The following is a 13,979-nucleotide window of genomic DNA, read 5'->3' as shown; positions in this document are numbered from 1 at the left end:
TTGATGCATTTGCAGTGATAGGCAGCTCTGGGCTGTTGTCCCCCAGGGACAGGTCTAAATCAAAGTCAGAAGCTGCATTTTATTTTTAGTCTTGAAACCACAGTAATATTTGATATTTGATAAACACAAATATAAAACAAGCTGGGCTTTGTCTATGTTGTTCATAAGGCTCGGTTTTATATTTAATGCATAGTAAGTGTGCAGACAACAAACAAGAGCCTCCAATCTCCTGAGCTGGTTAAATACAAGTGATCATCTGTAGGCTGTGGGTATTTTTAAAAAGTAGAGAAGGTTTGGAGGCCAACTAAGAAATCCCCAGGGTATAATCCATAAGAAGTGTGCCCATAATTTAAAGCAACAGTAATGCAGTGGAACAGGCAGTTACTTACAGCTTGAATAAGATGTAATGTTAAAGGTGACCCAAAAAGGTTTTGTGTTTTTTTTGAAGCAACTGCTAGGTTATACATCAAGAACTGTGTGATATATGTAAAACGTCTACACTCAGGCCCAAATGAATTCATTAAAAGTTCCTGCCAGAATCTACTAAATATACTGGGCCTCAGGGAGAGAAAGTTAGCCTTCTTCACAAAGTTATTTTCATACCCAAACGCTAGAGATGGAAGAGTAGTCTAATTATATAAATTACATTTCTACCCCACCTTTCCCCCATGACGGAATTCAAGGTGTCATACACAGGGTTCCCCTGGATTCTTCCATCCAAGTACAGACTGGGACCCAGTCCTGGTTAGATGCAGAAGATCCATCTAATCAGTATTCCAAGAGTTGCCAAACAGACGCCCCTGGGAAATGTGCAAGTTGGGCTGGGCAGGGGAAGGTTTTCAGGGCACCACACCTCCACCAGCCTCAGGATATATATTCCCTCTTGTTCAGGGAAGCGTCAGAGAAGTAAGGGAGGAGGGCCAAGGGACATGCAGGGCAGACAGAATGAAGTATCCCTCTCTCTGAAGCTACCCATCAACGCCCAGAAGCAGCTTAGGCTGTGGAAGGTTTGGATGGGCAAAGTACAGTGGTACCTTGGTTCCCAAACTTAATCTGTTTCAGAAGTCCATTCCAAAACCAAAGCATTCCAAAACCAAGGCACGCTTTCCCATAGAAAGTAATACAAAATAGTAATACAAAAAAGTCTGCTCCAGACTTTTAAAAAAACACCCTAAAACAGCAATTCAACATGAATTGTACTATCTAACGAGACCATTGATCCATAAAATGAAAGCAATAGACAATGTACTGCGGTCACACAATCAATCAGTCAATTAATCAGTAGTTGAACTGGGTTCCACAGAGTCACAAAAACAACAAGAAAGAGCCACAAAAACAAAAATGCAAAATAAATAGCAAAAACAGACAGAAGTGTGACACTCAAATCAGAAGTGTAACATTCAAAATGGAGCACGTTCGCCTTCTGAAAACAGTTCCCAAACCAGAACACTTACTTCTGGGTTTGCAGTGTTTGGGTTCCAAGCTGTTTGAGTACCAAGGCGTTTGAGAACCAAGGTACCACTGTATAGGTTCATGAGACAGAGGTTTTAAGTGCAGATAACAGCCTACTCCTCAAATCAAAACACTTTTCTTGCAGCACCTACAGTATGCCATCAACTCAGTGGTCACAAACAAAACCACTGGGAGGAAAGTGAGTCCCTTTTATCTCTCCCCTCAATCAACTTTAAAGGTACCTAGTACAACACCCCCCTCCCCAAATATTTGTTTGTAATTTGGCATATTTCTTGCCCAGGAGCACCTCTCTCTGGTGACTGGGATGTTCACGCCAATTGCCCCCCCCCCAACTGATAAAGGCTGCCTTGTGTGAAAACCACTGCATCTATCCTTATAAAATTAATCCCATCAGAATGGGCAACTATGCCTGAAAATGTTATCTAAAAGAAAAGAACATTTAGGAATGAATACACAGAAATTGTAAGGAAGTTGCAAAATTTGAAGCAAGAGATGAAAAAGAAAATGATGGAATTGAAGCTGGGTTTCATTGCATCTAATTAATTATGTATGCAGATCATGTTGTAGAAATGAAGAAACTGGATAATAATATGCAGATGCAATAGAAAATATCCAGCACAAGACTTAGGAAGGAAATGGAACATGTTTATTAGTTACTGGAACATATATTGTAAATAGTTGTTGCTAGAAAGACATGTTTTGTGATTTAATATCCGTTATGCATATTTTTATTAACTATTGGAATATATTACGAACATATACATTTTTAACTTCCTATCTGTCAGATACAATATATATGCATGCATTTTTCTTCTTTTCTGGAAAATAAAAATTATTGCAACAAAGAGAAAAACAAGCGCTTCACTTATTAAATTTGCTCAGGTCAGCTTCCAGATAAAACTTAAATGGCCATTACCTTTACCCAGTGCTTTTTTTCTATAAAAAAATGTTTAGGGGTACTCTCATTTTCCTACTCATATTTAAATACTGCCCCTCAATGAGGCCAAACTTAGATTCACAATATGTTTAGGGGTATGTGTACCACTGCATCCCCCCAGAAAAAAACACTGCCTTTACCAACATCAACTTGGGCAACTTACTTGTTTGGCCAAAGGGACTCACAAATTTTAGTGATAGTGATCAATTAACTAATATTATCTTTATCAATCATAACATGTAAGCTAACAGGAAATCCCTCTTCCAAAGGTGGGAGAGAAAGAGGTGAAAAGAAGATGGAATGAAGGGGAGGAAATAATAGCCTCGGTTCCAATAAAGAGTGCAGAGCACGTTGGGCTTTTAAAGTCCTCTCGAAACAGCTTGGATCCTGCCAATCTGGCAAGGAATGGCTGGATCCAGTCCCCTGCTCCCCTTTCCCAACAGATGGCTAGTGAAATCTTAACACTCAAAAAATGAGTAGAGGCCGGGAGCTAAGGTTCTAATAACATAACCAATAACCCAGCCAGAAGAACTGGGTACGTAGATTGGGTAACTTTCATGCTATTGTTTAGAAGGTTGTGTGCATCAGTATTAACTGGCATCAAGAAAATAAAACAAACAGTACCTTTTGTTGGGGGTAAATCACCATAAATTTTAAAACAAGCATTTTTTGGCACTGAAATATAAGAAGAAACCTGCATGCCAAAATAACTGAACTTTTCAGTCTAGACTCCAGATGTCTTTAGAATACATTTTAATAATATTAAAAGCATACCTTCTTTTCCCTGTGTGAATGAATGATTTACGTCCCCCCCTCCCCCCACTTCAGATTCCCAATCCACCTGTGGTTAAGTTCAGTAAATGCTTATGTAGAGCAGTGTCTTGTCCTACAGAAATATCTGAAGGGATGGAAGCAATAATAGTGCTAGTTTGAGCTGTCCACCCACAACAGATTATCAAAAGGTGCCCACTAGACCATTAGTGCAGAACATCTGTTTTAGCAAAAGAGACCATTAACCCAAGCTGCTACAAGAAAATACGACTGGATAACTGTATATGATGTGGCTCACCTGGCCATTCTTTAACTCAGGCAAGGAAGGCTTTAGGAAGGTGATTGTATCACAGGATGCTGGAGATGGAACCATTAGTCATGTAGCAAGCATAAGATCTGGTAAGGATTTTCTTGCCATTCATAACCGCTCCCCCCCCCCCAGTCATAATCCTTCACTGGTGAATTGCCATTTTGTGGTCTAATAATATTTTTATTTGGTAATCACAAACAGTGTGTGGAAAATATATGTAACTGCTGCTCAATTCAAAGAGCTGGTTCTAGGCTTTAGAGTTTTAAACAGCTTAGGGGCTGCCTAGGAATCCAAATTAATGGTAGAGGCCTCTCAATACCACCCTGGGATATTTGGGGAGTGAGAATGAGAGACAGGGTCTTTTCTGTCATGGTGTTGGGACTCTTGAATGTTGTTCCTTTTGCAAGAAACTGAAGACGTGTTCATTTTAAAAGACTTTTAATATGTAACGCCTAGTTTTATTGTTACTAGTTTTCAAGGTGCAACATCTTTTCATCCTTGCTGCTGTTAGTTTCTTTGTTTCATTTTTAAGTGTTGGTTGCATCATGTTTCCAGTTCTTGCTTATAGTTGTATTTACACTTTTTATTTATTACGTTATATGGTTTTATTCTCTTGTATACTACTCCAGATACTTTTAGTAGGAAAGTGGGATAACTACTTGCCATAACTTGTGATTCTCGTCTTCAGGGTGACCTTTATTCAATAATTTATTTTGCTGGAAAAATAGCTGGTCCTTCACCTAGCAGTTGGATTGCATAGAGAATGCAAGTTCTCTAGAGGGAGGAATTTGTTAAAAGCATAAAGAAGTAATGCTTGCAGGATCCAAGAGTCTTTGCAAATGTCAATCAAACTCACAGAGTATTCCCAAAGGCTGCTGTGAAGTGTGGTAGAAGCACAGCTGTGCATACCAGTGACAAACCTGCCAACTGTTCTAAACCTATAAACAAAAACACTAATCCGATCTGCACTGGCTGCCTGTATGTTACCAAACCCAATATAAGGAGCTAGTGTTGACATTTAAAGCTCTAAATATTTCGGGACCCAAGTACTTGATCGAGTGTCTCTCCCCATATCAGCTGACCTGGGATGAGGCCTTCTCAGTCATGTTCCCTTGACGATGGGATTCTTTCCCCCAGAGGCCACTCCAGTATTTGGGTTTCTACTCCTGTGTCAAGACACATTTGTTTACCCAGGCGTTTGGAGGAATGTAATTTAATTTTTATGAACGGCTGCCGCTTTACTGTTTTACTGGTCGTGAGGGTGTTTCAGATTTTTGATTTTTTGATTTAGTTTGTTTACTTGTAGATTTTCTATTTTAACATTTTTTTGGTACTGTCTGCTTAATGTTGTAAACCGCCCTGGGACTTATTTTGATGAAGTTCCCTAATGAAATAAATAACTACGTCCAACTTAAGTACAACATCGCAGACCAATACACACAAACACACATACATGTTCCTTTTCATTCTGCATGCAGTCAGAAAGGCCCTGCAGGATTACTGGAGCAATGCCATAATTTGTCCCTTGGATGGAATTGCAAAACAAGTAAATAGCACATTTGTTGACAAAGTTGTGTCTTCAAGCTCTAAAATTTTTATTCACTCGATGACTTCAGCTTCCCTGTGGCAATGTTATTTAATTTCTGGTAAAACTAAAACTCAGGGACACTTGTCATTTTCGAGTAAAAACGAATTTGAATTGTTGTCTAATTTTTACTTCCAGTTGACCTATAAAATATGGTTGACTTTACCAACACATTTCCATATTAAGTGACCTCATGTGGATGTACTGTGCCTTTTTACATTTTATTTGGCTTATCACAGCCAACTGGCAAACAAGAACCTCTAAGGAGTTGATTTATAGTTTAGAAAAATTACTTTTAAATATCCCAGACCTATTTTCTTAGAAGAAGAAAAAAAAACTCGGTATAAATTTCTGCGTGAGAACTGCAATAGATTTGTAATAAAGAGAATGGACGGAACTCACCGTTTCCAGCGCTGTTATTCGTTCCTGAAAATAAGGAAAACATTAAAATAAATCATAAAGAAAATAATCTCAAGAAATTTGAGCATACATAAACACACCTGTGAAATACTCTGTATATATATTAATACAATTGATAGCCCTACAGGACTCTCCTTTACATTGTACCACAAAGTCAGTGCTTGTTGCTTTGTTTTTGCTTGTAATGTAAATATTCTATGGTGGTACTACATGAAAAAGCTCAGGAAGCTTAGGCTCTGATACTCTCCCATCCTCCAGAATAGTCACGAGATTACAAGCACTCAAATATAAGCATAAACTAACTTTCTGCTTTAATTACAATGATTTTTGATCCCACAGTTTGTTGTCATGTTCAACAACAACAAACTGTAGCTAGCTTAAATTATGGTTTCTTGTAAACAAGCCAAGTTCAAACTGTTTTGTGATCCTGGATTGTTCCAAATGACCATAGTTTAAACTAACCTCAGCTTGCTGGACTAAAGAAAAACCACAGTTAATTCATGGTCAGAAACAGATGCTTCTGTTTGCCTCCCCACAGCCATGCAAGGGGAGGAGAAAAGAGCTTGAGAGACAAAGGCTCACCGCGGTCTTCTGTTTACTAAACGATGGTTTAGCGTTATATTTGAAAATAACTTTTAACAATGGTTTGCTGCCTTAACCCAAACAGAACTCCCGATGTACAGTGAAGCCCTGCCCATGATAAGTCAGGACCTTGGAGGATATGTTAAGAGAGAGGTATAGCAAGTCTTGCAGCTACAGAGAAACTAGAAAAATGGGAAGCTATTTTAATTGCGGTTTGAATAGTGTACAGTTAATGTAGATCATGCATTCTAAAGTTATTTTAGAAAAATCCCACTTTGGCTTGACAAATCATTAACCATTAAGGATGATGATGACAAAGCATTCTTGCAAAAAGAGGTGCAAGAATGGCATTTTATTCCCCCAATCCATTCCCATATTAAACATTCCGTAGCTACTGTTCTCGTTGGACTACCGTATATGGAGTATTCTTACTTTATGCCTTCCATTTCTTTCCTTTGGGGTCCCCCTGATCACATGGATACCCTCTTTCTTGCTTCCCAACAATCCTGTTTTGACTAGAGTTCAGCCACTCACCAAGTGAGTCTGCTGTTAAGAGGGAGGGAGACTTTTGCATATGGGGTTATCTAAAGCTGCAGTCCTAAGACACACTGACTAGGTAGTCATGGGACTTATTTCTGAGTCAATATGCTGAGTTTACACTGTAAGAAATATTTAACATGCTACTGTTCAAATGGAATGGAAACAGAAAGACAATATGGAAATGGTGCACAGAGAAGCTTCGTGCAAAAGGAAATGGCTAAACAAAAGATCCTTGGCTCTCAAATGTGTAGTGATGAAGTTGCTTGGGAAAAACCAAATGGGTTGGGTCTCAAAAAGCCCACTGCATGAAATAGTGATTAATCTGGAAAAAGATTATACATTCCACACGTTATGTAACTGTGTCAATAGTATAGCCAATTTCTTTTGGAAGATGAGCCTGGTTACAGCATGGTACTGATAACTCCAAGGTTGCAGGTTTGATCCCCGTATTTTAGAAAAATCCCACCCTGGCTTGGCCAATCATTGACCATTAAGGATGATGACGATGAGAACAACAACCACAACCACTTATTAATTGCCTTCTATACAATTGTCTCAAGGCGATATGCAAAAAAAAACAAGTTATAAACACAAAAAAGCAGATACATTAAAAATAAAACAAGACTATATAAAATAGGCACTCATGGGGCAGAACCATTTATCTAGCTGGAAAAACCTCAGGATTTAGGATTTAGGAATTTAGATGCAACACTTAGCTAATGAGATAAAAGAGAAGCACTATAAGATATTATGCCTGCATAGGGATATAGAATGGTTATTGTTATAAACAACAGGCATATGTTCAATGTTTGCATGCCAAAAGCAGAAACCACTTTGCTTAAAAAGGGTGGGAGCTATTTAATAATACTGCTATAAAAAAGGAAATAATCTCAACAGATGCTATTAAAAATACATTGCTTGGCAATTTATTCTTAAATATAGCAGGCTTTTGATACTTGATATGAATTTTACCTCCTGCTACTAAAATCTCATCTCTCTCTTTTCCCCGGCACACAAATCAAAATCAGTGACCTCATGCCCAGTGTGCCTGAGCACTTAGAACCATAGAGTTGTAGAATCGTAAGGGACTCCAACCCCCTGCAATACATTTCTTTCATTCCTTTTAGGTTTGCTACCATTCCATTAAATTCACTCACTTCCGTTGTGAAAATAAAAAAATTCCTTCCAGTAGCACCTTAAAGACCAACTAAGTTAGTTCTTGGTATGAGCTTTCGTGTGCATGCACACTTCTTCAGATACACTCAAGTTGTGAAGAAAGGATGACATTTCCACTCCATCTTCCTTTTATCATTCATTCTGTTAATACATTTTTACAATCACCCACTGCAGCTCAGAACATTCATTTGGAGGCCTAGCAGGCCCGTGGTAATTTTGTTCCGGACCTGTAAAAATGACCATAAAAAGTAGGAGGAGGAGAAACTAGAAACGCTCCTTCACAGATCGCTTTCATTTATGGACGTTCTGTGAACTTCTTTGTATGTTGTGGTTGCAAGAGTCATCACGTGACCAAAGACAAAGAGGAATCGTTGGCAGAGCATTTGGTGTGAATTGGATTCAAGAGCCTTGGACTTCCGCCTGGTATATGTCCCAAGGTAATCCAATTTGTGGGTCTTCAAAAGACAACATACAAAGCAGCTCACACACTTGGAAAGAAGGACCTGAGTGACTAATGGCTCTGGAGAAGAACTGATCTTAAACTTTATTTTGGATATGTGTATTTACAATTTAGGGCTGCCATGCGTCTAGATTTTCTCTGACATTACAGGGATTTCAAAGGCGAAATTGATGACTTGGAGGGCATATCTGAAAGGCAGTGCTTTGTTCTGGTTCTTAGTCAACTCAATCAAAAAATTGTTGTTTTTTGGCGTTTTTGTACAGAAACACTCAACAATTTTGGGGTTTTCCTAAAAAAAAACTTGGGGTGTCCTGGTTTTTACTTTTTGAAATATGGCAACCCTAATACATAACCTGTACCTCGAGTTAAGTACTTAATTCGTTCTGGAGGTCCGTTCTTAACCTGAAACTGTTCTTAACCTGAAGCACCACTTTAACTAATGGGGCCTCCTGCTGCTGCTGCGCCACCGGAGCACGATTTCTGTTCTCATCCTGAAGCAAAGTTCTTAACCCTGGGTTAGCGGAGTCTGTAACCTGAAGTGCATGTAACCCGAGGTACCACTGTATTGCACAGTGTTATACAAAAGGTAGCAAGTTTCACAAAATAATAACAAATTCACAAATAGAAAAGCTCAAAAAGCCAAAATTTATTTAAGATGATTATTGTTATCATCATCATCAACATCTCCTTAATTTGCATCAGTTTTCTTAGAATTCATGATCCTGGTTCCTTGATAAGTCAGCTCTGTTTATCAAGCAAAGATTAAGGAGTAAAGATTAAGTGTGAAAGAAAGTCTCTATACCTAATATTAGTAGCCTTAAGTCTACTGTGGATTGGCCATCCTTTCACAGGATGCTTTGGCAGGAAGTGTTGAACTGAGCCATGCTTCATATTGCAAAGAGAACAGGTGGCAGATTTACACACTGCTCGCCAGTCATAAATGTCCTTCCTACAGAGTGGGCCACCATGGAACGTGTCAAGTGGGTTGGTATCCGTTTATATGCAACTCAATATGTCACAGTCATTCAGCCACTGAGTCACATACCTTTTTTAGAATGATTCCAGGCCTTTGCATTTAGGTTGGAGAGATGAAGTTAAAAAGGTCACTTTCCTGATTATCCACTAAATGCATATTTTAGCCAGTTTAATACACAGAGGTTAACCAAGTATTTCCTTTTGGGCAGGGAGGTTTCTAATAAAAGGAAGCAAAATTGTGGAAGGAAGCATTAAGTTTCTCTTTGTTTTTGTGTGCAGGAGATTCAGTAAAACCCCTACATCCAGTGAGAGCCTTATGGCAACTTAATGACTAACAGATTCACAGTGCGGTCCTATATTTGTCTGCTGAAAAGTAAGTCCCATTGAGTTCAATGGGGCTTACTCCCAGATAAGTGGGACTGCAGGATCGCTTCATTCAATCTGTTAAATCTTCAATGTGCCATAAAACTGTATTGATGTCATGTTTTCTACATTTTGGCTCTGTAGATTTACTGCTGCCTCTTACGTTTCATGGACATTGCTTACCACTTCTTTCCCTCTCTCCCTCAGTATTTATGTATGTATGTTTTACCCAGCTAGATGAAAAGATTTCTGCCTTAGGGTGTTCCTTCCTGTGCGGTTTTCAAACCTGTACTCAGTTGTTCTTGTGCTGTTTTAAAAATCATTTCAGTTGCTTTCAAGGGTGTCTGTAAATCCCCTTGGGACATATATGTGAAAAGTGCTTTACAAATTAATGATAATGATGGTTATGATGCTGTATAATGTGAGTTCTAGTCTACAAAGGTTTGTGCATAGTGGAACCATTTAGCAGGTGTGTGTGTGTGTGTGTATGAATGAAAGTCTACATTCTCATGCATTTCCATAGGCATATAATTAGCCACTTTGGGAATAGGATGTTGGACTAGATGGGCCTTTAGCCTGATCCAGAAGTGAGGAGAGAACAGGAATATTAAAAAAAATAAATTAAAAAAATTCCTTCCAGTAGCACCTTAGAGAAGAACTAAGTTTGTTATTGGTATGAGCTTTCATGTGTATGCAGGCACGCCAGACACTCCTGAAGACAGAAGTGCCTGGCGTGCTCTGGTCCATGGGGTCACGAAGAGTCGGACACGAATAAACGACTAAACAACAACACAACACAAGGTAATAATTCTTTGACTATTTTTTTTTCAGTGTTGTTAAAACTTTTTTTAAAAAGAGAGTTGTTCCATGAATCTATGGGTGGGTGGGAGTTGCTTAGATAAGGAAAACCTCTCAAATATTCAAAATAAAAAAATTCCTTCCAGTAGCACCTTAAAGACCAACTAAGTTAGTTCTTGGTATGAGCTTTCGTGTGCATGCACACTTCTTCAGATACATGTGTATCTGAAGAAGTGTGCATGCACACGAAAGCTCATACCAAGAACTAACTTAGTTGGTCTTTAAGGTGCTACTGGAAGGAATTTTTTTATTTTGACTATGGCAGACCAACACGGCTACCTATCTACTCTCAAATATTGCATTGGTTCTCCAGGAATTTCCTTTGCTATCCAAATTCTCTCTTTATTACCTTGTAATATTGGGACAACTTTTTAAATATGTGATGCATCACGATGCAATTGCAAATCAGGAGTGTCCAGGCCTTTCTTTGTAGATGTATATAACATCAGTCTGGACAATCTGGGTTGTTTTCCCCCTGTGCTGTTTCCTTTTAATGTAAAGCAATGGTGATTCAGGTGGTTTCTTGGCGCCGAAAACAAGGAAGGAGCCCCCGCACAGGCCTGAAATACTAGGGGTTTAGTGCTCTGAACAGGTAGAGTTTAATATTTTGCACTAAGCAGTATTCTATGTGTGTATATATATATGAATGTATATGAATATGTATAATACATATAATACATTACCCATAAAACTACAAGAAAGGGATTTTCGTGCTCCCCTACCATTTTAAAAGGAGTCTCAATATTTCAAGAAGTCCTGCACCCATTTGTCTAAGATCTGTAAGCTTCACCCATTCAGAAAGATTATGTATTATGCTTGCCTATTCCATTTGCTTTTGCAAAAAAAGAAAAGGTGATTGGTGATTGATTCTTCCATTATAGGCAATTGAGAAGTCACCAGAAATTGAACCAAAGAAGGGCTCAGATCCAAACCACACTGTCAGTCTGAACCTTCAAAACCAGGTGAATTGCCCACTCCTAATACTTGTAGAGATGGATAAATCCATGTATATAAGTATATAGTATATACCGTATTTTTCGCCCTATAGGACACACTTTTTCCCCTCCAAAAAGGAAGGGGAAATCTGGGTGCGTCCTATGGGGCGAATGCAGGCTTTTGCTGAAGCTTGGAGAGCGAGAGGGGTCGGTGCGCACCGACCCCTCTTGCTCTCCAGGCTTCAGGAACACATCCGCAGCCTAGGCAGCCCTACGGGAGGTCCGGCAGGGATGTCTAGGCTGCGGATAGCAGCCTGCCGCCCGGCGGGCGGGGCGCCCTGAAGCAGAGCGCCCCCCGTGCCAGGCAGACATCCGCAGCGTGGGGAGCCTTGCAGGACTTCCCCGCAAGGCTCCCCACGCTGCGGATAGCAGCCTGCCGCCCCACAAGCTTGGGGGACAGCAGGGAGGTGCAGCGCCGCCATCCCGCTGTTCCTCGACCTGGTTCTGTTTCCCCGACCTGCTTTTGGGGGGGAAATAAAGGGAAAAAAAATTTCCTTTATTCCCCCCCCCCCAAAAAAAACTAGGTGCGTCCTATGGGACGGAGCGTCCTATGGGACGAAAAATACGGTAACTGCCTTGTATACTATTCAGCATATAAAGGAGCTGAAACATATACATGCATGAAAGGACAAAGGAGACTAAGGGTAAAGGTTAATTAACTCCAAATTCCAGCAGCTCAACTGTGAAGACTGAGCAAGTTTAGAAGCAGGAATATTTTTTATTTACTATGGCTATGGCCTCTGAGCATCGAGGGGCATGTACAGCTAAACAAATAAGAATGATTGTGCATTTCAGATGCAAATTAAATCAAAGATCTTCCACATTGCCTTCTAAGATGTTTCCAGACAAAAAAAACCCCCATACTGGTTGTTTCCTTGGGTCACAGAAATGGGGGAACTTAATGATTACCTGTGATCTTCCCACTAAATGACACATTTCCTCTAATTAGTTTTGTGGTCTAAATTTGGAGTAGCAGGAATGTGTACCAGATTTACTTTCTCCCATATTGGATCCCAAAATAGAAACTGTACCCCAAGGATGGTCAAACTCTAACCAAGTGCTACTAAAAATCACAGTACTCTGGCTGCTATGTTCAAACTGAAAACTGCTTCTCCTCACTTCCATGTACACACACAATATGATCTCAGATCCCACCCAATGGTAGATTACCCATTGAGGAAAAATCTCCTATTAATTCCCATTGAAGAAAGATCAATTGCTCACCCAGACTATTAGTGAGCAGTCATCTTAAAATGGGATAGTAAACTCTTCCTTCACGTTTCGAGAGGGAATTCTCATTACACTGTCATGTCAAACCTCATAACCAAGAACAGAAAGGCTGCATCACCATTTGGTGCGCAAAATGTCAAGGAACCGGGCTGCTTTGCACATGACTAAATTCCTTTATGAAAGGAATGTCTGCATAGGAACATGAATGAATCCCGCAAAGAGATCATCAAGTGGGATGATTGCACAAGTCTGTAGCTGGGGAACAACGATTCTAATTAAAGTATACATCTGCAGGGAAGCCCGGCCAATTGTGGCTTCCTCATAGGCATACATTCAGCAATGACAGGTGTTCTACACATGGGATTTACACAAATGCCTACATGGAAGACGCTTCTATGTAGTACAGGCCTGAACAACTTGAGAACTATCAAGCTGCATACAGCTCGCCACCCATTACTTTGTGTCTGAAAACCCCCTTACATCTGCCCTTCCAGCCTCTACTAGACTGCCATTCATGGCTTTGGGGGCTGCATTCAACTTGGTGGCGTGCTGCAGTGAGTAGGGACAGGACCTTTGCTGGTGTTGCTTCCTTTCTGAAGGAACCCTTTCTGGAGCCATCACTGCTCACTTTTGGGTGGGCAGACAAGCCTTATTTTTTCCAAGCCACAATTCTGGCCTAGCTGCAATAATTGCCATCACGTACCAACTCAATATACTTAACAACTCTTTCAATGTACATTGCTGGCGTTGCCTTTTAAAATACCAGGTGCCTGCTGATATTTTAAATGACAGTGTTTTGAACTGCTTTGAGATTACTTTTTAAACAATTATTTTAGTAAGTCATGTCCCCCTGCTCCTTTTAAGCTACATACATCCATTAAAAAAAGGAAAAGGACCCCTGACTGTTAAGTCCAGACGCGAACGGCTCTGCGGTTGCAGCGCTCATCTTGCTTTACTGGCCAAGGGAGCCGACGTTTGTCCGCAGACAGTTTTTCCGGATCATGTGGCCAACATGACTAAGCCGCTTCTGGCGAAACCAGAGCAGCGCACGGAAATACAGTCTACCTTCCCGCCAGAGCGGTACCTATCTACTTGCTCTTTGATGTGCTTTTGAACTGCTAGGTTGGCAGGAGCTGGGACCAAACAACGGGAGCTCACCCGGTCACGAGGATTTGAACCGCTGACCTTCTGATTGGCAAGCCCAAGGCTCAGGGGTTTACACCACAGTGCCACCCGCGTCCCACATACATTCATTACCAAACCAATAAATCATGGAAATAGGCCTTAGCTGAAGCCGTATTTCA

General features: G+C 40.2%; 1 protein-coding gene across 6 annotated transcripts in view; it reads right to left on the bottom strand.

The window, feature by feature from the left end:
* Positions 1-13,979, bottom strand: part of CEP128 (centrosomal protein 128) — a 191,390-nt gene that overhangs the window by 28,439 nt on the left and 148,972 nt on the right. For all 6 annotated transcript variants that reach the window (XM_081172676.1, XM_081172677.1, XM_081172678.1 and 3 more), the window contains one exon: positions 5,479-5,502. In XM_081172676.1, the coding sequence (XP_081028802.1) occupies positions 5,479-5,502 (24 nt within the window). The remainder of the gene's footprint in view (positions 1-5,478; positions 5,503-13,979) is intronic.

The sequence above is a fragment of the Podarcis bocagei genome, assembly GCF_964188305.1.
Source record: "Podarcis bocagei genome assembly, chromosome: 1".
In the NCBI taxonomy this organism is placed as follows: Eukaryota; Metazoa; Chordata; class Lepidosauria; order Squamata; family Lacertidae; genus Podarcis; species Podarcis bocagei.
Note: the sequence above shows the minus strand (reverse complement) of the source record. Positions and strands in the feature narration are given on the sequence as shown.